The sequence below is a fragment of the Drosophila erecta genome, unplaced genomic scaffold, assembly GCF_003286155.1.
Source record: "Drosophila erecta strain 14021-0224.00,06,07 unplaced genomic scaffold, DereRS2 tig00000000-arrow-pilon, whole genome shotgun sequence".
In the NCBI taxonomy this organism is placed as follows: Eukaryota; Metazoa; Arthropoda; class Insecta; order Diptera; family Drosophilidae; genus Drosophila; species Drosophila erecta.
In genome coordinates, this window is record NW_020825194.1 from 4,878,120 (window position 1) to 4,902,521 (window position 24,402).

Below are 24,402 nucleotides of genomic sequence, written 5' to 3' on the forward strand. Positions count from 1 at the left end.
GCATTTCTTTGGATTACGTGCAACCTGCAACAATTGCCACAGCAATTAAATATTTTTAAAATACTGGTGGACTTGTGCTGGCGCCGCACTGGAATCTTAAGCCTTTAAAGCGCTTTATGGCCACACGGCGTATGCGTTATGAGGGTGCTGCGAGCAGCCATATACGTACGTTTGCATTTTGCATTAATTATTTGGCAGGGTGTAGGGCTTTGACGGTGTTAAGACCGTGATGCCGGGGCATCACTCACTCTGGGCACAATAAAATGGGGTAATGAGGCGCAGCTGCCACTGCTAAATGCGGGCGTAGGCACACAAATGCCGACCAACTCACAGGAGTACACCTTTTTATGTGTCTGCCGGTCGTTTGGCTGCGGATCTGCTGGATCTGGACCCAAAAACTGCTAGCAAGCCGTGCCATATCGCAAATGTGTGTGCCTACATACCGCACTGTGGCGCATGACTTCATTAGTGTAATGAAAACAGAAGCTGCCAGCAAAAATGTCAAGGTTGATGCCCCGCCCCTTTCGCCTCCACCGCCCCCATTCGGCATTCTCCATTTGGCGTGCAAATCGTCGCCAATCCGACGGCTGGTCCATTTTCGAAGGCTTAACGTGGCTCTGGGCAGCGGAAGGAGGCCGGGAAAAAGGTTAACACTTGCAAAATGGCTAGCAAGGACGTGCCCGAGCTTCGTTTTGAATAACAAATTTAATTAGAATTAATACATGCGGGCCTGAGCCCACCAAAAGGCAAATGGCTGTGGAGCGGAGTGGAGTGGCTTGGAGTCCTGTCGTCCTGTCGTCCTGCCGGTAATTGGTAAACGCTGAGACCAGCAATAAGGATAAAAATGCTATCAGCATATGCAATGCCAAACGGGTCGCTTCATTATGCTATACTCCCATACATAGTTGAATCTATAGCTATTTGCTAAAAGGGAATTGGGAAAGGAGAACCTAGTAATAACGAGGCAGCTGTTATTATTATTTGATTCTTAGTTTTCAAGTGCGTGCAAGGAAAACCAGTCGGTCCTAGATTGCCTCCACTTTCAGACGAATGCCGCCTTTCAGGCCGAGTAAAATGGAGGAATGTGGATCGAAGATCAGTGGATCTGGTGTTTCCGAGCATGGGGAGAACAGGAAGTTCCTAATGAGCAGGGCGAGCCCGATGCGAGCCTGCATCTGTCCAAATCTCAGTCCAATGCAGTTGCGAGGACCTTCGCCGAAGGGCAGCCAGGCAACCGAAGGACGTTTGGCGGATTCTTCTGGAGAAAACCGCTCCGGCCGAAACTCATTGGGTTCGGGATAAATACTGGGATCGTGATGTATGGCCGATGATGGAATAATGACCGACTGTCCAGCCTCGATGACGAACTCGGGATGGCCAGGAACCACAAAGCGTTTGGCGGCCACTCGATCCACATTGGGTACAATGGTATAGTGGCGTAGAGTTTCTGAGGCGACATTTTATGTTTAAATGGGATCGGTTATTAAGCACACCGCTTACCACTTATAACTTGGTCGAGGTACTTCAGATCCTTGATGCACTCGTAGGTGAGCTTCTGATCGTGCTGCTCCAGAACCTGCTCCAACTCAGCTCGCACCTTGTCCTGGATGCTGGGATGCTTGGCCAGCTCGTAGAGGGCGAATCCCATTGTGGAGGATGAGGTATCGAAGCCAGCAATGAAGAACACGAAAGATTGGGCAACGATCTCATCCATGGTGAGTCCTTTGACTACTTCGCCATTCTCCAGCGTCACATTCTTTTGATTTTTCAAGCCAATCAGCACGTCCATAAAATCATTCCGTTTGATATTCTCCTTTTCACGCAAAGTGACAGTCTCTCGAACTATTCTTTGATAGAACTTCTGGATATGAGCGGCGTTTCGGCACAGACCCAGTCGCCTGGCCAAATTGGGATAGCTGCGCATGAGGCTACTAACTAGATTACCGTGACGAGAATCCACCAAAGCCCGCCTGCCAAAGTGCAGAAACTCGGCCTTCTCATCTCGCAGACTATTGCACTGGATGCCAAAGGCACAAGTTCCGATGACATCCACCGTGAACCTGGCGACCAGATCCCTAACGTCCAGGATGCAGTTCTCCGACACCTTCTCGTGCATCACAGCCATAAATTCCTCAGCCACCGACACAACTGTCGGATACATGAACTTCATTTTGCCGGACGTGAAAGTGGGGGATAGTTTGCTTCTGAGCAAACGCCACTGGGGTCCATCCAAATTAAAGAGATGCGCTGACATGGGATCATCTTTCTCGTTGTAGTATATGCCCTTGTCGGTGAAATTGGAAAAGTTCTTGATCAGTATTTGCTTGGCCAGCTCCAGATCTATAACAAATGCGGCCGGCCTCTGGAACAGGTAGAATCCCACAAAAGGCGCCTTGCTGTTTCGATATTTGTTGTAGTATTCCTGGTGGATTTCGTGAACGGTCCGTGTCTTCCTAAATCCCTCCATGTTTCCCCTGATAGGGTGGGGCCTGTCACAGGGAATGCCACGCCGCCTAAAGTACGTCAGTTTTCGATGGAGTACATAAGCCACGATCGCCAGCAGGGCGACTGCCACTTGGAAGAGAAAGTATGTCAACGACATGCTGCAGACGACGTTTGAGGAGTACTAGCTAGAGAAACGGGCTGCGAACACTTGTTAAATGACTTTACTTTGTCTAATGTTTGCGGACAACTATAAAGCCGCTTTTATCAGTCATTATATATCTATAAAGACGTATATTAGATCGCGATTAAGATAATCAGCTCTTCTGATTGCGGTAACCAGGGGTTTCGAAAACGGCTTGTCACTGATAAATTATCCGATATCTATAGACAACGTCACCTTTGGAGTCTTCTTTGTAAAATATACTCTAGATATCATCATAACCGCGTTGAAGACTACAGTGAAGTGCAGAGAACTGGACCAAAAATATTTATCAAATTCTGTGCTACATAAATGTGTGTTTTTCATCAACGATTTATATCGCTTTGTTGCTATTTTATGGTGTAACATACAATATAAGAGAAAGCAATTTAATACGTCGCTTTTTTCATAGCTACTACCAGCTCCGAACATTTGTCACAGCCACGCCAGCAAGACAAATACACAAGAATTTAAGTAAACATGTTAAAACCATAAAAATGCAAGTTTACAAAGAAGCAGCTGGAAAAAAGTTTGTCTTAGTGCAACCAAAAGTCCAATGCAAAAAAGGACGCTCGCTGCTGAAAAACAGAATCGGGTATAAAGCCATGGCTTCAGCGCGTGAGTGTGTGTGGGGACTTTCTCGTCCTTAGAAAGCACACACACACACGCACACACACGGAGGCAATATTTTTTGCCAACAATGATGGGCGGTGGGCGTGGTTCGAAATATGTGAAATCATGAATAAACTGCCATGTGCACAACATTCAACATTTTGCATGCTTGCAGCACCAGCAGCACTTCTCCCCCCTCCCCCCTGAGCTCTGTTTTTTATTTCTGCTGGGCTCTTTGTTACCGCTTTTTAGCAAGCAAAGGCAAAGGAAAACGCTGCGCCCATTGTATTGCTGCTTTCACTTTCTCCTTTCGCCAGCAGAGGGCGTGGCGCTCGCTCCACTGAGTGCCCAGCGAGCTCGTGATTAATAATCGATGCGATGGACGACATTTCGCATTTTCTAACTCACGCACGAGCAGTGCTGTTTGGCCCGGAAGGTGTGCGACACATTTATATTGACTGCTGGCATCGAACAAAGGGCTTTTGCCCAGGGAAAAAGGAAATTCCCATTCCCACGCGATGCATGCAAACTTATTTGCATCCCGAGTGGCGGCGACACAAGCTGCCAATTCAGTCACATCACTTCACTTCCAGTTTGGCGGTAAATCATCGCCGTTTTGCTGGGAAAGCACTGTACAATTGCTTTGGCACAGGCCACAGCATGCTTTGCGAAAAGCAGTTTTGATACCCTGCAGCACCAACTTGCTGTATTTTTATATCGAAGAGCATCGCTCGAAGAGGTAGGAACTAGTGACGAACGCACCTCAAGTTGTGTTATCTGATTGTGTGACGAATGGCGATATCTTAGGCCAAAACAGCCCGGAAACAGTCTAACCAACTGGAAATAGTGATAATAAGTTTGCTTAAAGGTAGCTATAAAAAAAAGCGTAAAAATGCTTGCACTTGAAATGTACAAATGAATCCTGGATGAGCTTAAGAAAATCGGTATTTCAGCTGGCAATTTAGTGTGCAAGGGTATTTCCGGATAGCTCTCCATTCTTTTTTCCGCAGTCTTCGCCATTTTCCGGTCCTGACTTTTCTCTTTTGCTGCACTTTTTTATGGCTTTTTTAGCTGCCGTTTTGGTCTCTCGCTTCTTTTTCCCGCCGCACTTGTGCTCCAGCTGAGCTTTGGTGATGAAGGGTGCAGCTTAAGAATGAATCATTTGACTTTTTCTTATTAAATAATTTATAAGAATTAGTTGAGATTTGCATTTTTTCCTTTTTTTTTTGCCAGCCAGCTAGTTGCACTCCGGTTTCGGTATCTTTTGCCCATCCAAGAACCCATCCACAGTAGTTGACTGTGCAAATTTCTATTTAATTCGAAATTTATTGCGAGCAATTTTCTTTTTGCCCGTATATTTTTGTTGGAATTTTCATTCGTGCTCGGTAGTACTGGCCTTAAAGTGCCCGGACTGCTACTTGGCTGCCTGGCGGGCAATTGAATTGCAGTTTTGTATCTTGAGCTGGCGACCGCAGTCGAAAGTTGTCGAAAAATTTCAGCTGCTGGTGTTTGTAGTTCAGGGTTAGCTGGCTGTTGCCGTTTTGCTTCATTAGCCATGCAGAGCGGAAATAACAATAATAAGAGCAAGAGCCAAAAACAAAATCCCTCTTAAATTGTATCCGAAATTGTTTTTTGCAGTTGGCCTGCGGGGGTTTTGTGCACCAAAACGGGAGAAATGCACGTTAATTTTCGCTTCCATTTGCATTTGCATTTCAGCTGACGAACTCTGGGAGGCTGGCCTTATATACAAATATATATCTATTTGTATGTACCAGTATGTATGCGAAAGGGGCGTGGCCAGCTGTTTTCGGTGGCACCATTTATATTTGATGTGGCCGCTTTTGTTGCATCTTAGGGCAGCTTAAGTTGCCATTAATGCCAGAGTGAGAGCTTGATGCACTTCAGCTGCTTTCAGTTTGCTAAGTGAGTTTTGCTGCGAGTTGAAGCGCAAACTCTTAAATTATTGTTGTTCCGAACAAAGGTCATCTTGAACAACTCTGTTGCTCTTTAAGCCGCCCAGTAATTAATTAACTTTGCTTGCTTAAGAAATTAAATACAAATAGCTTTGATATTTGTTTACCAAACTGGATTACACATCTCATTTTGCCTTAAACGTTGCTTAAAATTCCACTTTAATATTGCACACCCAACTATCGTATTTAAGCCAGGCTGGCCAAATTGTTTGCTCAAATCTGCTCATGTAAATTTTCAGGCTGGCCTGTCAATTTTCTCAAGTCGTATGTGTAATTGCTGTCTGAGCGTAATTAATGTCTGTGTGGATTTTCCATATTCTAATGATTGAAAAATATTTGAGCCTTCTACTACGGGTAGCACATAAATTAAGCCAGTTCATTATGCGGCCCGATTCTTATAGAGTTCTGAGCAAAGCAATTTGGCCTAAATGCACTTTGTTTCATTTCGGCATTATTGCTTTTCAATAGGCCGGGCAATATTTTTGCAATGAAATATAGGATATATACGATGTAAGGTGAATCGATTGGGCAATATTTGATAAATCTTTTGAGCACACACAACAGACGGGCAGTGGTTTATCCTGCTTACGCCCACTTAACAAACAAAAAGCAGAACTTTGGACAACTCGTAAGAATCATGGCCCATGGCTTGGGCAAAAACTGGCCAGATTGTTGCTGCGCTGGTGCTTTTGGCTTGCTTTCTATTCATTTCATTTCAATATGCATTTTATTTGCTGAAAATGTTTAATCGATTTTATGCAAATCATTGCCATTTCTTTCGGCCCGGCTTTGTAGTGTTGTGCCGTAGAGCTACTGCAAACACTTGAAAACCATTACAAAATAATAATAATAAAAATCTTGGCCAGCTCCTTGCCGCAAATAAATTATTTCTGATGGAAGTCCACAGAAAGTGGCTGAGTACTGGGCGGGTTGGGCGATGGCGATGGCAGAGGCAGAGGCATGCAAATGTATGCAAACAAAGAAAACTTCCTAATGGAATTTTCCACATGTCGGACATATGCATAAAACCTTCTAAACAAACCCGGTCCTCTGTCCTGCGGAGCTGTGGGCACTTTGCAGTGACCATTTTGTTTGAAAGCACTTCACACACGCACGTCAAAAACTGTGTCCTGCATCCAAAAAAAAAAAAAAAACCAAAAAAATTTTAAAACGAAAAACGAAAAAAAGAGCTTGAAAGCTGGAGAAAAAATTGGCAAGGATTTGGCTGTGCAAAAAGATGGCGTCAAGCTGTGCAATTTTGCCAGCGATTCGATTCGATTTCGTTTCGGCAATCCCTTTGGCCGTATCGTTTTGGCCATTGGGCCAAAAGGCGGGCCAAGTGCTGACCCACTCACACAGTGGCTCACTGCCTGACCCCTGACCCCTGACCCCCAGATATGTGTAAGTAATTTTCGTCGTTGTTGCTGCAAATCTGCTGTGGGTTATGCTGCATTGCGGTTTTGGTGCAACAAGCTAATGAGTTTGTGGTTGGCAGGACACCGAGCATAATTGCTTTTAATTGCAATCAGCAAATTATGCATACTTGTAGTTGTGGTCGTACGGCGCCAATGTTTTGAAAAATAGCCCCAAAAATGCGGAGCTCCTACTTGCAATGCGCATCCACATGGACTTAATTAAATTCCTTCTTGATTTAATCGCAATCCAATAGTAATTTGCATTTTTAATGCATCTCGACTTGCAAAAAGATTAATTGAAGATTTGTAAGGCGATATCTTAAGCACTTGTAAGCCAATTTATAAATACATAAAGCAAAGTTTACACCTGCAGTAATATTTCTTTTGTTCAACTAGACATTTCTGTGCATTAAACATAAGTCATGTGTGTTTTGAAAATGCATTTCCCACTTTATGCTGTCCTTTATTGACGACATTCATTGCGATCTTATCGAGGTCGTCTATAATTGGAATTCACTCAATCAAATTAGCCAAAAGCAATTATGCAGCTAATCAGGCCATGAGTGCGGCGACCTTTAAGCTGCAGAAAAACACCCAAATTGTTAGGGCCAGCCGTCGGCTGAATTGGCCAACTTTCGGCAAGTCGAACAATTGAAACAATGGGCCCAAACAATTTGCCACCCATCCGTTGTCAGTTGAGTTTTTAGCCATGCGATTTAGCCTTGCAGCGATTTACCCATAGAGTTTGAGTAATGGAACTTCAAAAACGCAGCCGCCGCAAAACATGAAACTAAAGCCGATTTTCTCTGTGTGTGTTCGTGGTGTGGGAAAGCGCATTGTAAGGGCAATTAAGGGGAACGAGCAAAACCACAATAGGATTATCAGTTTTGTGCCACAGCCAATAAAGAGCAATGAAAGATCAAAACGCATACATAGTCGTAGTTTGCTCATGCAAACAATTGGATGGTGAAAGGTGGCAAAGCTTCAATAAAACTGGTGGGATTGGAAACCCGAACTTGAAGATATCAGCGAAGTGCACTTCATCAGCTCAAGGCCATTGGCATTTCCAAGTGTAACAATACATTAAAGTGGCGCTGAGTTCTTTGTATGCATCCACTGACTTGGCATTCGATTTGCGCTTCTTGGACTCATTAATCGTCTTTCGATTCTTTTTCGCTCACTTGTAATTGCCACTCATTCATCATATTCAGCGTCAATTATTGCGGCGCTGCAGTTGCCTGAAATGCATCTATCTTCATTTGCATCAGCGCATTACATTTGCCGCAGCTGCCCCTTAGGATTGGGCGAAAAAAACGGGGCGTGGCAGGGCTAAAAAAGTCCTTAATGCTCCGAAGCTTAATCTGTTTTAATTGATTTATCGTATGGCGCCTCAACTGCAGACAATTAAATTACGCGGGTTCAGGAAGGGCAATAAATAAAAAAGAAACTATGAATTTTGCCATGTTTTGTTTGGCCTTTTGTTTGTATTGGGATCGCAGGCCAAATCAATTGCATTTGTATTATTGTTTTAATGCTGCAGCTAAAAATTTATGAAGGCAGGATAATGGTGGAACAAAGGTAAACAAAAAGTTATTCAAACATTTGCAGTGAAATCTGGAAAAGCCTCAAATAAGACCGAGCAATAAGTGCTGAAAAAATACGTGAAATCGATTTCATTTTGTTTCCTGATTGCTGCATGTTAATTGTGTTGCTTTTTGCGAAAATATTTTGATTATGCCTGTCGAATGGTTTGCTTTTCACACTTTTCACGCTTTTCCCCGCTTTTCCCCGCTTGTCCCCGCTTTTCCCGCTTTTACAGCATTTGCCCGGGCTTTGCTGTTGTTTAAACAAAAAGTGTTTTTCGTTCTTTGCATTCTGCCGCCCTGACATCCTGGGGCATTGACATTTGCATGTGTGATGGAGTCTGTTTGCTCGATTTTCCGCCGAACTCTCCAACTGGATGGAGTGTGTGTTTGTTGTGTGTGGCAAACATAAATACACACCTGCACACGTTCGCACAACAAGCCAGTGCTTAGTTCATAAACGTTGACAATTAATTGAGCAAAATGCCAGCCATTCAACTAATTGGAACAGCTCAATGCCAATGCGAATGCGACTGCGAATGGGAATGGGAAACCAAAGCCCAAAACAGGACTATAGGGCTAATGAAATTATGTGTGGCAATTATATGGCACCCAAGGGTGTGTTTTGAGCCAATAAAACGATATGGGCCCACGATAAAGTGCTCTCTTTCGGCTTATTTATTTAACGATTTCTTTTCCAAGGCCTCGTGGCAGCAGTCCATCATCTGTCCAGGCTTTAGGTACTCCAGGGAGGGCACGAAGCGATCGCCAGCGATGATGATGCACTGCAAGTACTCGTTGAACACCTTAAATGTTAGGTAACTCCAGTTGGAACACTCGTATCGGTGGTGATGCCGAGTGTCCGCATTGAAGACCCACTGGCGCTCGAGGGGCTTCATCATCTGGAGCGGCTCCTTCAGCGGCGATGTGGGATCCAAGAAGTTGTGCGTTATGGAAAAGGACAGGCCCAGATCGATCATCGATTTCACCTCCGGAATATCCAACAACTCCTGGAACTGCTCATCGGATTGTGGAGTTTTCAAAACAGTAATATACCAGGCAGGCATCAGATTGAAGCGTATGGCCTGCATTATAGTCACCGCCGACTTCTTTCGATTTGGCCAGTTGTAGAACAACCACCGGACACCACTCATGAACATCTCCATTTCGGAGTTCACACACATATTTATGTGGCTCAGCATCTGGTAGACGTGCTCCGGCTCCAGATCGAGATACTCCTGCGTGGCGACGACCATCAGGAAGTAGTTATGGATGCGACCCAACATCAGATCCTGCAACACGCTCGCCTTGAAGGGCAAAGCCTCTAAAAATATCTTGAAGGCTTCGAGTCCATTGAGCAGCTTGGGATTGTCCAGTCGACTCCATATGTGTGACTTCAGTTCCGTCATGTGCAGGTAAGTGGCGGTCAAGTAGACCTCCACAATGTGTTGCCGCGGCAGCTTGGCGTCGTTGTGGCTAATCCAGTCGTAGGCAATCTCAAAACCCACCGGAGTGACCACGTCCGTGCTTAAGCTGACTACATCCATGCGATGGAATGGCATAAAAAAGTTGGAGCACTCCTGCAGGAGCGGTAAGTGGCAATGGAAGGTTCGATCGCCCACAAGCACCGTCAGATCGGTGCATTTCCTGTTCTCCAGCAGATCGGTTAATCCATCGACCATGTACTTTCTGCTGCAAGCGAACTTAAAGCAAATATCTTCCTTCGCTTCCGCGAAGCCCATCTGCTTCAGGCTGCATTCAGGTAGCTCTTCGAAGGATTCGTCTTCGCTTTTTGTAATGCACTTGATAATCTGTTCTCTGGTTTCCTTTTCCCTGAGCAAACAAAACATTTGAGGCTTACATTTATTAGCGGGTAAACTACGGATAACCCACATGCATAAATCCAGCTCATATTCCTCGTCATGGCTACTCGACGGCTCGTACACGGAACTGCTGGATAGGCTTGGCAAACTCATGGCAACGATTTGAATTTTGGTAACAAAGATAGATGTGTGTTTAGCGAAAAACACAAAATGGAAACTCAAGGCCCACTGATGTTTTGGCACTCGATTTGCGGCACTAAAATGATCATTTGCGGCGGGCAAATGCCGCAAGTAGTAGACCACACTTAAACTACATTTAAGGCTGGCACTGGCGCCCTGGGATTTGCGATTCTAATGCAAGCTACCTGGGCAACTTTACCTTTTAAGTGGCCGGAGCTCAAGGGCTTAGCCCGGGTGCCTTTCGAGTGGGCCTGTTTATCTATGCCCGTACAGTTGGGAGTGAGCCTCCCATAGCCCGGTATTCCGCTTTCACCTCGGGCCTCATATCGGAGCTGCCGCAAATGCCAGTCATTACATGCAACGATTGTGAGTTGGCCAAGATTGTATGTGCCAGCAACAAACAGACAGGGTCCAGACTGACGGGGCGGAGAATTGCCCGAGAAGTTGGTCGTCGGTGCCAGCAGCAGGAAAATTGAGCTTAAGTTGCAATTAAGCAATTGCCGGCCCGCTAGGACTGGCATTCGGTTGCTGATGCTGCCGATGCTGCCGTTGCTCCCCTGTTGGCCACTCCCGGCACTGTTGGCCCGGCTAATAGCGGCAAGCAAACTCAAGTGGCTGCTAACTTGGCTTTCGAATGCGGCAGAGCAATGGACTGGCGGCGATCAAGCCCCAGTTGCAAATAATGCAAAATTGCAATGAAATGCGGCCAGCTGCATGGGGTAAACTTTGCTTAGGGAATCCTGCCACCTGCCACCTGCCGCATGCCGCATGCTACCAGCTCGCTCTCGTTCTTTTCTATTTATGTGCAGTTGCTTTCCAATCACCAGCCAGCAAACTTAATACAATATTTAAGCCGCAAACGTAGCACAATGTAAACCAAAGTAATCTCGAACTCAGCTCGGGCTGTGCAGCAAGCAGCTCGGTTTGGCTTTCCTGTGGCAAGTGGCACGACTTGCGGCCAACTGCAGCCAAGACTGGAGAGCTGGCGGTGCGGGAGGTTCGACGAAAGAATAAGAACAGAAAACAATTCCTGCACTGAGGCAACTTCGCGTTTTTTAAGTGGAAAACTTTGGCCCTCACATTTGGCCATGGGGCATGCTCGTTGCAATGAAGCTTAAAGTGTGCCTCAAATGTGACCGGCGAATTTTCCAGAAATGCCGCTGACTGGCTGGCCTACAGAGGCATCAAATCAAATAAATCAAACATAAAACATCAATATGAAAATGATTTTACCATTCCAAGTCATAAGTTCATAATATTTCTAAAATTGCCTACAACTACCAATGGCATGCAGCAGAAAATATAGCCTCAGTGCACATTTCTATGCCAGCCTTTTTTAAAATTCTGCAGGCTTTAAAATATTTACCCATTTTGCATAATTAGTTGCCCCAGAAATTTATGCCGGCGCAGCCAGCAGCAGGATTCAGTTCGATTGATTTTAATGCGCGGTCTGCAGGACCATAAACTGAAGAGGATTGTCGGCTGATGCTGCTGTCCAATGAATTTCAAATTACCAATAAACAATTGAATGAGCAGCGAAAATATAAGCACGCACACACGCATACAAATGCTAATCAGCGATGCTTTATGATTTTCGGTGTATTTGCGTTGCTCATACGCAGTGTGGGCCGCATCGCTAATCCCGGCACGCAGCGTCAATAAGTCAAACACGTCAATGGCAAGCAGTGGAAATCCTGGGGAGCAGGAGTCGCAGGACTCGCAGGATTCGCAGGAGTCGAAGGACTCGCAGCAGTGCTGCCGGCAGTAAAAGCAGACACAAAGGCAACAATTTATTGTTGCTCAATGTCGCATTTATCATCACTTTATGCTACTTAATCGAGCCTTCGTCCCCGATCCTGTGAGCTCGATTTCCGCCATCGAAGATGATTTCAATGTTTACTCTCGTCTCATCCTGGCCATTGTTTGCTTATTGTTTTTCGACACACATCCGCACACACACAGAGCCATAGAGCACTTTGCAGCGTCTTTTTATGGTTTATGGCGCCATTGAATTTTTCGTTTGTTTTCTTATTAAATTATAATTTATATGTATAGTCGCATCAGCCAGCGCCAAGGACATGGCACTTTGTCAATTGTTTAATAGAAAACAAAGGAGATACGACTCCTGGAAACACTAAGAAACTTTTCGGGGCCAGGACACATTGCCTTGTTATTTATATATGCGCACGGCGTACTCAATTACGACTTCGAATGGCAAACAACTTTCTCGGATTTTCGTGGGCACGTGAGTTGCTCTGCTTGTTTGCAGGTCACAACGTGATGAAAAGTGCGATAGTATTATATTAAAGATGGCAGATTTCGCATGGCCGTGAATCACTTTCGATGGCGTAGAGATACAACTACAAAAGGGGCAATAGTCGGGTCAGCTTCTACAAAACGCTCCAGTTGTAGCCACACATAGAAAAATGTAACTGCTACCTTAATAAATATTCGGTCTGAACAGTCTTATCATCTCGGTGGAGCATTCAGCATTTTCAGAAATTTATGTGACACGAGCAACAAAGTCGATAGTTACCTACATGTAGCCAACGATGCGGTCGAAATATTCAAAATAGTGTACACTGCTAATCCAGTTGAATAATGCAGCAGCTGCAATAAAAGGCTAATGCGGACTGCATCGGTTTAGGAAATATTTCCAAAACTATTTCAACTTCATTAAATACTTGCGTATACTAGCTAATGCACACGACTGCAAAATGGCAAATATAAATGCCAACTGGCAAAAGAATTCGCATAATTAATTGCACGGCACAGTTTGTTTATAGATTTTATTTTGGTTTTGCGCATTTAACAGGGAGGTATATGCATCATAAAAAAACAATTCACATCGCAATCGCATTCATTAAATTTGAATATAACATTTAAGCATATTTGAAACATTCTCTGCATATGATTCATTGGTTTGATAGCCCAAAGTTGAAATAGGAAATTAAATTGCCGCTGGGTTTCAGCTAATTTGCACCCCGACAATATCATTGGGCAAAAATAAACAACAGCTGGTGCTTTTTCCACATCGAGCCACTGCCGCATATAATAACAACACAAAAAATACACGAAGAGTCCAAAATTGGACTAGACCATAAACTCACTATTGAACATACCTGGCATATATATTATTTATAAGTTGGTAAATTACCAGGGGATCTGACCCTTAATTAATACTGACCAGAACACGAAATGAATTTTGCATACCTCTTGCATGGCATCAGACAAAAATCGCAATGGAGGGCATTTTTCTAACTGGTAAATATTTGCGAAATCAATTCAATTTCGCGCATGAAATTATATGGCTTTTACAAATATTTTAATTAACTGCCAAACGTAATAATTGCCAAATGAGTTCGGCCAAAAACATTTTGGCCATGACAGCTGCTGCCGGGAAGTTTAGCATTTTTATTTTAATTAAATCCACGTCGCTGGCTGCCGGTGGTTAACCCACAAAAAGATAAGCCCCAAGCTGGCGCTGACATTAATCATTTTACCTTTCAAATGCATTCTCATTAGGAGCCCGCCAAATTGAAACTTGGCCCGATGCAAAGGGAATCGGAACTCTGAGCTTTCCCCGGGGGCTGCGGCTCATTAATAACCAACAAGATGGCATAATTCTTTGTCTTCGCCCGATATATATTTATACATATATATATGTATCCTTTTATTCTTGGCTTTGCCTTTCCGTCGCTTCGGGCGTTTCCATGGAAAATAAAGATGAGGAGCCCGCCGAGATGTAACTGTATTTAGACGGAGTGTACCAGAGATGTGCTAAGCTCAGGCCAGATAAATATTGACCAACTAACGACTGACTTAGCCGCATCGCAACTTTTCCAATTAAATCTGGCAAAAGTTCGTTCGTTGCTGCTGCTACTGCTGCTGCGTCTAGTAAACAAGCAAAGTTCTAATGAGTTTATTAATCAGCGATAAATTTGGCCAGCATATGCAGGCCAAAGACTCCTGGCCAAGTTGTCATAATTTCTAATCAGAGTGGAGTGTCCGATGTTTTTTGCGGATCAGCTGCTAAGTCAACATCTGCCTTAAGGCCAAGGACGAAAGCCATATACCGAACCATATACCGAATGGGCTGGCCTCTAAGGCTAATTAATGTGTAAAGTGTCAATTAATCAATCAGTCCGCCGATCAATCCTGTCCAAACCCGCCGCTTTTCCCTTTTCGGCCATGAGACACGAGTGTATTGACAGGATAAACTCAACAAGCTGTCGGTGCTGGCCAAGCCAAACAAATAGCTGGCGACAAAGGCTCCACGGGCGACGACATCGCAAAAATAAGCGCAGCGCTTGTGGTTTGGGCTGGAGGAGTGTGAAAAAAGCAGGGAAATTGTATTAAACAGCGGCGGAAAACGGAGCCAAATAGCTCATTTAATCAGTCGTTTCCTGGCAACCGTCCTTCGACCCCCAAAAGCCCAAAAGTGGGAGTGTCGTGGTGCAGGGCAAAAGGCAAATGCCAGCTAATTATTATGACAAATATCAAACATCCGGTCGGCTGAGGGCGCGACAATTCTGTGTCAAAGGCTTAAAAGCTTAATGAAATGAATTGAATACGTTCCAATTAATGGCACATAAAGTGATCTAATGTAGGCACACAGGCGATTTTCGATAGATTTCATTAACATGAAATTTAGATTGTATTTGAATATCAAAAGTCATACACTGCGAACTTAGTTACATCAAAAGTCATACACTGCGAACTTAGTTACATCAAAAGTCATACACTGCGAACTTAGTTACATCAAAAGTCATACACCGCGAACTTAGTTACATCAAAAGTCATACACTGCGAACTTAGTTACATCAAAAGTCATACACTGCTAATTTAGCTACACGTTCCAAAAACATACTAGGCCTCTGTTTCTTCGGGTGCCAAAGTGTTTCGCGAAGTCCTAGCCCTCTTTGGTCCTGGCTTTTCCATCGTCGTGTCGCACAGGAAGATCTTAGCCAAACAAATACCTGCCAGTAGCATGAAGTTCACAGCATGGGTTAGTAAGATCTGGTCCAAACACATGCGAACCATATACCAAGCTCCCCGATTATGCACAAAGTAATACTTGTAGAGGCCCATGGTATCGCTGACCAGGAAAACGCAGATTAGGATTGATCTGGTGTTTGCCCGCACAAATGGCACCATGGCATATAGCGCGCATATGCAAATCAGGGAAGGCAGTAAGATCTTCAGCATGACAAGGCTGCCGGCTATGTAAAGGGAAAAATGAGGATAAAACAGCCGAGCGGTTGTTGATTTGAACAAGAACGAGGATAGCCAGTGTCCAGCCAGGATGAAGGCCACTAAGAAGTAAAGAAGAATCATGTATCCAAAGCGATAGCAGCCCTTTAAGTAATTTCGGCCCTTAAGCGATTTCGGCTCGTCTTCACGTTCTTTGGTGGGCTTGGATTCCTCGTAGAGCTCAAGGCCGAATATAAATTCAGTTATCACGATTTGGGCATTCAAGCAGCTCCAAGAATTGGTCAGCAGACTGAGAACAGTAATGATGTTGATGGTAATAAGTTGCAATCTTTTTCTGGCCTCTGGCAGAGATTTGGCAAAGTACACAATCGAGAAAAAGGCAAATAAAAGAAACGACCAAGTGACGGCATAAACATAGGACGATACGGGTATATTGGCCTTATATTGATAAACTCCATAAGCTCCGACTATCATAGCCACTGAATTGACGATCCAGACTCGGGGATCATGTCGATGTCCCAAGATCAAAGGACGAATAATAGCCAGCACCATGCTTATATAAAGGACATAGACACCTTTCAGGGGTATATTCAGTAGTCCCCAATAAATGCGTTGCTCCACATACAACATGGCAGCTAATAATAAAACCAGGGAAAGCCAAATGAATAATTTCACGGAGGGCCTTCGCAGGGCTCTGCGGTTGTTAAGGAGTACGGAAATTCCATATAGAATCCATAGGTGCCTGTAAATGAAGGCCATCAACATTATTGACACAGCGGGCAGTAATATAAAGCCAAAGTGCCATATCGGATGCGATATCCAATATCCTTTCACGGGACGTTCAGCCTGAGCCATGATCAACATGCCAACGGGTAGAATCAAATAAAATGCTGTGATATGCGGCACATTTTGCAGTTCCAGCGTGATAGTGAGTAGAATACCGATCATGATCAATATCAGGGTGGAGAAAGTCATAAATCCCCTTCTGTGTACCTTTTCCTTTTTGGACAATCTCGTCAGTTGTAGCAGCAGGCAGTAGAACCAAATCAAGTAGGACAATGAGGTGGACACAATCAAAGGGGTGCGATAATATTCATGGTAGTATGCCAAGCATTTCTTCGCCAGTTTTCCGAATTCCTGACATATCTCCATCGCCTCGGTTAAATTCCCCCGTGCTTTCAGGAAATCAAACTGCGCCGCATACTGATCAATTAGTTCTAAGTGCAGTTGATTAAACTTTGGCAGCCACTTGTAAAACAACGCACTTTCATGGCGCCTTATAAGAATTTCAGCTTGCGACAAAAGTTGCAAGACGTTCAGATGCAAAGCCACCGCCTGGTACTCATCACTCACGTTGAGATAGCCCACTGGCATTAGGGCTAGATTATTCATGGGAGGTGGAAGTCCAATTAAAGCCGACATCAGTGACGCCAGTTGGGTCTGATCCACCTGGGAGATATTGGGTTTCTTGGGGAAGTTGGCATCAATATCGATTTCCTCTCGCTTTACGCCAGCTCCCCACATAAACAGGGGTGTTTCTACTTCGAGGGATCTACCACTGCCATGGGTTCCTGGAAAATATGATTAAAATACCATTTGATACTTACATAGCCACACCCACCTTCATTACTCATGCCATGATCGGAGGTCAACAGATAAGCAGTTTTGCTGTCATTAAAGACGCGTTCGAAGAGCTCATAGGTATTCCTAATACCACGCTGTGTATACTGAAGCTTTTTGAAGAACTCCTTGGTCAGTGGCCCGAACCGATGAGCAGCTATATCCATGTCGGCCAAATAGACCAGGAGCACGGCCGGCTTGTGATTGCGCCACTCTCGAACATTGTCGCTGTTGTTGAAGAAATGGGCAACCTTATTGAAGACCCACTTGTCGCATGTGAGCTTCTCCGGCAGATCTCTTTCCCTAAACGTATAAAATCTTAATGGAGCACCACCGTGTGTTAGGTCCATGAAGTAACCGGCAATATTGCTGTGAGCCCAGCCGATCATATTCCTGCTGCGATTGAAGACGGTATCGAAATCACTGGGATTGTAGCGATAGTTGACCAAAGCAGCTGCTGGATCCTCATTGAAGCCGCCGAATATGGCTATGTGTCCAGGTCGTGTCATCGTCGGCGCACAAGAGCGGGATATTCCAATGCGACCTTGGTTCCGGTATATGTCCTTCAGATCCGGCACATCGCTGCCATTGTTCGCCAGAAAGGTGGCCGCTCGCAAGCCATCCGTAACAAAGACCACCAATCGATCCGCCGGCGGCTTCAGTCCCATGTCGAGCATCGTCTTCTGCGGCACGAGGTTGGGCAGTAAAGTGGGCTGGAAGTATGTGCTCAAAATGGAGCCCATCAACAAGATGTGCACAACAAGTGCCTGAAGTTTCCACATTTTGGAAGAAGCAACTTGGAAAATAAAAGCGAATTGCTAAACTAACTCAGTTGAAGTGTGACGTATTAATCAAGGAAAAGTTGGAGGAAAATGTTCCAGGCCGAATTCTTGGGGTGTTTTGATTATTTTTGGGTACCCACTTGATTCCAGCAATTCCGGCAAAAAATCAAGCATACGCAGAGTTGTCACACGGTAACCATATAAGCGAAATTATAATATGCCTGCATTATTTAATCGCTTTATAGATAATCACGAAATGCGCCCAGTAAATGAACAGCCCTGTGGCCTTGCCCATCATCACTTAGTTGTGCTTTTTCTGCCACTAACTGGCACGGCTAGGACTCTTTTTATGGACGCCATAACTCTGCGGCCTTGTCAAGCAATTTCAATTTGCCGCTTGATTTGTGAGCTGCCTTGGGCGCCAAATGCTGCATGTTGCCGCCTTGATTTACGCGCCTGCAATTTAAATGAGCTGCAAATTGCTGCAACGCCAGCGAATCCGTGAGTCCGGCAGCTTATGTCTTTAAGCGTTTTGTCAATCTGGGCGAGGCCGCGAGTATTAATTGCCTGGTATAAATCGTGGCTTTTGTTACTTTTTGCGCGTCTGCTGCTTTTGTCGCTTGACTAATTCGCGTAGACAATTCAGGTGCCCAAAGATGTACTTTTGATGCTCATTTCGCTGAAATGCTAGTCAGACCAGAAGGCTTAAAGCCCAGCCATTTGTCAGGCCAATGCGAGTTGTGCTCTGACAGTTGTAAGCCAGTCGACAAATAGCTGGCCGGATGACTGAATGGCCAGCTAACAGTTTCGTCTGGCAATTAAAGGCCTGTTTTGCGTCTGCCAATGGGCTAATTTAACAGCGAACAAGAGTTGGGCGTTTTATGGCCAGCAGTCGCGTGTTGGTAGCGATTGAGAAACGCTATTGAGTAATTGGCAGAGCAGCATCGTTGTTCGCAAAGAGATGGCGAGCCAAACCCAGTCGCTTTCTCTTCGGGCCATGGCCCAAAGCGCAGGCGCTCTCTTAGCCAACTGCTCGTACTACCCATCGGTTTTGGGTCAGCAACATGTTGGCCAACGACGGGCAGCGAAAGTGGGTTATTGTGGTAAGTGGGTCGGCTCCTGCCTGCGACCCGTGGGCCGCAAATGAAACGAATTGTGGCACAGCATTTGGCAACATTTGTTGCCACACTGACCGGCACTTGCAGCAGCAGCATGACGATGGCATCACCGGGCAGCGAATAAAATGCCAAATGTTTGCGGCTTAAGGCTGTTGAACTCGACCGGCTTTCGTTTGGGGCTATTTGCCCCAAGCCCAACCAAGTCAAGGGCTCTCCACATTGCATTTGTGCCCGGAGTGTCCAGTCAATGAATTGGGAATTAATCTAGATAAATATTAGCAGTTCGGAAGCGGAGAAAATATGCATTGTGGTTACAGGTCAAATTGATAGGTTTTTGTCTTTAAACAATATTGCTTAGCTTAAGAAATGAGTTATGGGGAACTTAAGAAACTTGTAAAAGTATCTGACAGTGTGCCCAAATGTATTTCACATCGAAATACAAATTTATTTTAAAGCCAAACGTGAAATATTCTGCAATCCCTGCTTTTCTCTCTGTGCATCACTCATATTCGTAAACACTTGAATACGTCAGTCAGCTCAAAAAATATTGATAATTGCTTAGCCCAGCACTTCAAATGCAATTTCAAGCAAATCAATTACGCCAGCCGGCGCTCCGCTGAATTCCCGAAATGTGTGTGGGCGTTTGAAGAGCTAAACCCATTTAAATTCAGCTGCGTTTTGTGTTGACAAAACTTATCAACAATTCAATTTCAATAAAAAGTCGTGGGTTCTGGCCCGCTTCGCATATTGTTCGATGCATTTTTTAGCACGAAATATTAGGGTCTGTGTGAGCAGGTGCGCGGACTTGGGGGGATCGTTAGATAGCGAGATATGCTATGTTCTGACAACTCCCCTTGAGTTACTACGCCCTTGGGCAGCCCTGTGTGTGTGTGTGTGTGAGCTGAATTTTGGCATTTGAATTGTCACATCTGGTTCATGGCTTCGAACTCATCCATCAAATGCAGCCCGGCTGCTCCATGGCTTCCCACATAGCACCCCACCCCTCGCCATAACCACCGCTCATCCTGTCATCCTGCATGCCAATGCAATCATTTTTATTGTGTGTGCGCCTGTGTGCGTGTCTCGCTGCGGCCGTGCGTGTGTTGGTGTATCTGTGAAATAGCGCGCATAGCCACAGCGACAAAACCAATACACGGCCAGAGGCGAACCTCCATTTTTTCTTACCCCAAAACACACATGAGCACACAAAGATACACATGCAACTGCCTAACGAGAGCCTGACAATGCGATTTTCTACGCCAGAGTATCTGTGTGTGCGGTGTGCTGTGTGTGCGTGTGTGTGTGTGTGTGTGCAGGCAAGCGGCCATTGAAAGGCAAACACAATGAGAATATAATTTACGAGTCCGACCAAAATGCAGCTTTTTAATGGTTGACCTTTGTCACGAAATTGCATTGCCAGTAACACGCTTATTGGAACCACAAGCAATCAAGCTCGGAAATTTCCTAAAACCTAAAAAATCAGTGCCTACTTTAATTACTCCAGAACATTCCCTCTGAAGCAAAATGTATTTGCTATTTTTGGCTGCCCAGCCTGTGCTAAGCCTAAACTTACCAACAGAAAGGGTCAAGTCGGTTCAGCCGGCAAAGCGCCATAAATAAAGTTGTATAAACTGTTTGCACAATCAGTTTTCTTGCTCAAAAATCTGTGCAGACCGACATTCGACCGATATCTTGCGTGCGTTGGCTTCTGCCCATGTGCATCGATTTAGCCATTATTCTAACAAGCTCTTAACAATCTAACGACGAGACAGCAAGCCTTTACATAACAATCAGCCGGCCCAAAGTCTCGTTAAAGCCAGGAGAGAAGCAGAAGCTTACTTGACACTCGGCCCTCAAGTAGGTCAACAATTCGATGATGATTTTTTGGTAACAATGCCGGCGCTGGCCTTTAAATTTTAAAGTTTAAATCCGACCAAAGCCAACGGCAAGTGCATTGCAAACTGTGTGCGTTTGGTGTGAGGTCAGTTTCTGGCTTTGGTTTTTCAATAAAAGCAGATTTATGCATTGTGCAATGCCGAATTAAATGCGCTTTTGTTGCAGAATCACAAAACACCGAGAGGGCCATGCAAATTGTTGAACAAAAATGTAGCAGCACTCAATTGAGTTTAATTGCTGGCTGTGCTTGCTGCAGCAACGCAACCAAAAACGTTCAAACAGGAAAATCGTGTCCTTTCAGATATTTATTTGACATACCAAACTAAAAATTAAATAAATAATTTTTTAGCCCACGAACTAGGTTTCCTTTATGAACTCCGCTTGCTTTTATCTATTGTGTCTGCGTGTTTGTGCGCATTTAATTCGCAGTAATACCACTTGGCGTATCTTTTTGGGCGAACTTATTTGCAAATTTAATTGGTTATTTCGCATAAACAAGTCGCGAAAGTTTGCCGAAATATGTCTTCTTCTATTTTGCTCAGGAGCTTGTCAAGCCTTTGAGCGGCAAAATTAAATAGCAAAGCAAAGTGCACTGCTTGCTTTTAACATTCCTTCTCCCTTTTCGATATATAGTACTTTTTTTTATATTTTTTGCACTCTTTTTATTTATTTTTTTTGCAGCTGCAGCTGCAGCAAACATGCCGTGGCTGCAGAGCCATAAGGCACAGCTTCCTCTTTTGGCCTGTCAGTGGCATGTGCGGAGACACGCCCCCGTCGCCGTCGCCGCCCCTGACCCCCAGCAGCCCCGTGTGGCATGTGCAAAAGTAAAAACGAAGTTGGGCAAAACTTTTTAATATGCTTGCGAAATTTTATCAAAACTACAAAATTGCAGTAAAGTGCCAAGTGCCCGGGAACTGGGAACTGGGAACTGAAAACTGGGAGCTGCAGGAGCCACGTCACCGAAAACCTAGGCGCTGCACTTCAAATAAACTCCAGATCCATTCTAAAATGTGCCACTTTACAGTTGACATTCTATACATAGAACTTACAAAATAAATATGCAGAGAATGAGACAAGTTTGCACTTCTGATTAATATTTAAGCTCAGTTCTTGCAAAGCAGCCATTAGTATTGGCTTAGAAACTCCTTAGTTAATATCTGATCTGAAAACCTAAAATATTATTCTCTGTGCTCTGGCTTTGGTGTTGCCACTGCTGATTTTGGCTCTGGCAAAAGGACGACGAGGCAGTCAAGCTCATGGAGTTGGCCAAACAAAACACAGTCAAGCGAAACCTTCAACTCAATTTGGCAATCGCATTTCTTGCTCTACTTCCGCCTATTCAACTTGACTCGATTTGCGTGCCGGCGACCGTCGCCCTTTGCCCCTCCCACCCCTTTTTTTTAGCCTTCTATGTGCGAGTGCCACTGCCCCAACTGCCCCAACTTGCGGCAGCCACACACCCATGCTCCTGCGACCGCCTTTATGTGTGTTTAAGTGGCAATGCAAATGGCAACATTTTGGCGAGCACTTCACTCTTTGCCACTGACAGTAACATGACATCTTTCTCCCTTTTTTTGTTGCCAACTTTTTGTGCTAAATTTAATTGCAATGAAAATGTTCACTGCACTTTCGCAAAAGCCAGTCGTTGGGGCTACATATTGGGGATCCTGTGTATATGTGTGCCACCAGTGTACCCAGTGTACCCAGTGTATGGGTGGCTAGAGATGGCGTGGCTGATTAATTGTGCAAATTAATTTTGCATTTGCATGCCAAATGAAGAACTTGCAATGGCTGGAAAATCGTCAAGTGAGTGTTCCCAAGTCAAAGGAATGATAGCGATAAAGAGCGGTAGTGGATGTGTGAAAAGCAAATGCCATTTTTGTGATGCTCTCAAAACTTTTCACCCCGTAATTTGATTCATGTAGTGATACGTCAGCTTAACTTTAAGGTCCCTGCGCCATACAAACAATTTCAAATCGAATGCATTTAAAGTAAAGTTGTTATGCTTCCATATTTATTTAGTGTTTTTTAGTGAGTGTTGCAGAAAGCCAAAATCGCATGTTGGTTGAATTTAAATAAGTGTTAACTGCGAAGCTGTGCTGGCAGCTTTTAAGGAGCTGAGTTATGTTGCAAATGTCAATTGTTGCGACTCTAATTAGCGCGGTCGGTCACTCAGTCAGTCAGTCAATTGTTGCGCATACGCCACGTTGCACGTCCCATAAAAGCCATTGGCCACGTCAAATTAACTGTGCGGTGCGCTGGTGTCCGCCCAAGCACGTTGTAAATAACAACAGGACACAAAGGACAACTGCTGCTGCCGCGTGGGTGGCTTGTGGGTTGGTTGCCAAAGATACGGCTGCAGATACATTGCCTTAAACACGAGTATAGACTGAGTAAGGGGGAGTGCAGCCCACACAAAGCAAACGCAGACGTCAGCCAAGTGTAAATCAAGCGCAAAGTTCACGGTACACGACTGTAAATTATAGGAGAAGCTCAAGCTAAGCAGAAATTGTGACAAAGAAAGCCAACTATGGCTTATGGCCAAACGAGAGTAAGATGCATCATCACCATCACCATCACCATAATTTTCAGCATCAGCTACGCGTTCATCATTCGCTGGCTAGCTGATCTCCCTCAAAGTTTGGCCAGGCGACTGGCTCACCTTTAAGTTCAATGACAAGAAAAACACCTTGTGCCAAGTTCGTGCGCTTGTGAAAATAATGTAGCAAACTTTGTTTAGCCAAAACCAAATGGCTGGCTGCGGCGAGGGCGGGTATTGAACAAGTTTTGTATACAAATTTCTATCAAAAGATTAAGCAAAGACAAACAAGTGGAGAGAACTTGCCAACTTTCCACAGATAACTTTAAATATTTGTGCCACATCAGGTTCGTACATTTTGGTCCTTCAATCCTGAGCCCCTGGGCAGTCCATGTTCTGGATTTGGTCAGGTTTTTTCCGAGTTTTCCGAGTTTTCTGGTTTTCGGTTCAGTTCTTTGTTTATGCCCGCTTTATGTTTTGTTAGTTTGACATATCAGTGACAATTTTTTGGGGGCCGCACTGCCATTGCTGCATTGCAACAATATTTTATTTTATTGCATGGCAAAGCTGTCGCTGCGCTGTGTGCTTTGTGCTTTGTGCCTCAACCCATCAGGCCCTCGAAAAAGCCGTCATAAAAATACAATTTTTATTTTTGCTGGCAAGTTGTAAACATAAATTGTGAATCCCACCGACAGTCGGGAAACAAACGAAACACCAGCCAGCAGCAGCAACAACAACCCGATATCAAATTGAAAACCGCTCAAGTATTTTTTTCCACATCTTCGATTTTTGCGCATTTTTTTTCGCAAGGAGAGCGCGAGGATCCTTTAGTAAGTTGACTGCTGGGGCAACTTTGTCAGCCCGCCGGTGGGGACAGGTGCTTGGCAAGTTTCGGCTTTTGGGGAACTTTGCTGGCGAAACTTTTGGCGTATAAGTTGTTAATTTGCCAATGAAAGCGGGCGTTTGGCTGTGGCGGTGGTAATTCCTTAGGCAACTATTTTCC

The 24,402-nt window shown here is 44.6% G+C and overlaps 3 protein-coding genes across 3 annotated transcripts; all 3 read right to left on the reverse strand.

The window, feature by feature from the left end:
* Window positions 1–859: 859 nt before the first annotated feature.
* LOC6554587 (probable cytochrome P450 6a18) lies at window positions 860–2,626 on the reverse strand. The gene is made up of 2 exons (XM_001981507.3): window positions 1,501–2,626; window positions 860–1,447 (listed from the first exon to the last, which is right to left on the reverse strand). The coding sequence occupies exons 1-2, from the start codon at window positions 2,600–2,602 to the stop codon at window positions 1,026–1,028; spliced, it is 1,524 nt and encodes a 507-aa protein (XP_001981543.2). The 5' UTR covers window positions 2,603–2,626; the 3' UTR covers window positions 860–1,025.
* Window positions 2,627–8,887: 6,261 nt separating this feature from the next.
* Window positions 8,888–10,249, reverse strand: LOC6554588 (kelch-like protein 40b). The gene is made up of 2 exons (XM_001981508.3): window positions 10,121–10,249; window positions 8,888–10,060 (listed from the first exon to the last, which is right to left on the reverse strand). The coding sequence occupies exons 1-2, from the start codon at window positions 10,201–10,203 to the stop codon at window positions 8,902–8,904; spliced, it is 1,242 nt and encodes a 413-aa protein (XP_001981544.3). The 5' UTR covers window positions 10,204–10,249; the 3' UTR covers window positions 8,888–8,901.
* A 4,603-nt stretch (window positions 10,250–14,852) lies between these two features.
* On the reverse strand, window positions 14,853–17,869 carry LOC6554589 (GPI ethanolamine phosphate transferase 1). The gene is made up of 2 exons (XM_001981509.3): window positions 17,066–17,869; window positions 14,853–17,015 (listed from the first exon to the last, which is right to left on the reverse strand). Exons 1-2 carry the CDS (start codon window positions 17,844–17,846, stop codon window positions 15,100–15,102), a joined length of 2,697 nt encoding a protein of 898 aa, XP_001981545.1. The 5' UTR covers window positions 17,847–17,869; the 3' UTR covers window positions 14,853–15,099.
* Window positions 17,870–24,402: the final 6,533 nt, after the last annotated feature.

What these genes read in the sequence shown, in the direction of transcription:
- LOC6554587 (XM_001981507.3), bottom strand. Translation starts at nt 2,602, where the DNA reads ATGTCGTTGACATACTTTCTCTTCCAAGTGGCAGTCGCCCTGCTGGCG. An exon ending in CCTCGACCAAGTTATAAGTG is followed by an intron (nt 1,448 to 1,500) that starts GTAAGCGGTGTG and finishes ATGTCGCCTCAG; the next exon opens with AAACTCTACGCCACTATACC.
- LOC6554588 (XM_001981508.3), bottom strand. Translation starts at nt 10,203, where the DNA reads ATGAGTTTGCCAAGCCTATCCAGCAGTTCCGTGTACGAGCCGTCGAGT. An exon ending in TATGAGCTGGATTTATGCAT is followed by an intron (nt 10,061 to 10,120) that starts GTGGGTTATCCG and finishes TTGTTTGCTCAG; the next exon opens with GGAAAAGGAAACCAGAGAAC.
- LOC6554589 (XM_001981509.3), bottom strand. Translation starts at nt 17,846, where the DNA reads ATGTGGAAACTTCAGGCACTTGTTGTGCACATCTTGTTGATGGGCTCC. An exon ending in TCATGGCATGAGTAATGAAG is followed by an intron (nt 17,016 to 17,065) that starts GTGGGTGTGGCT and finishes CATATTTTCCAG; the next exon opens with GAACCCATGGCAGTGGTAGA.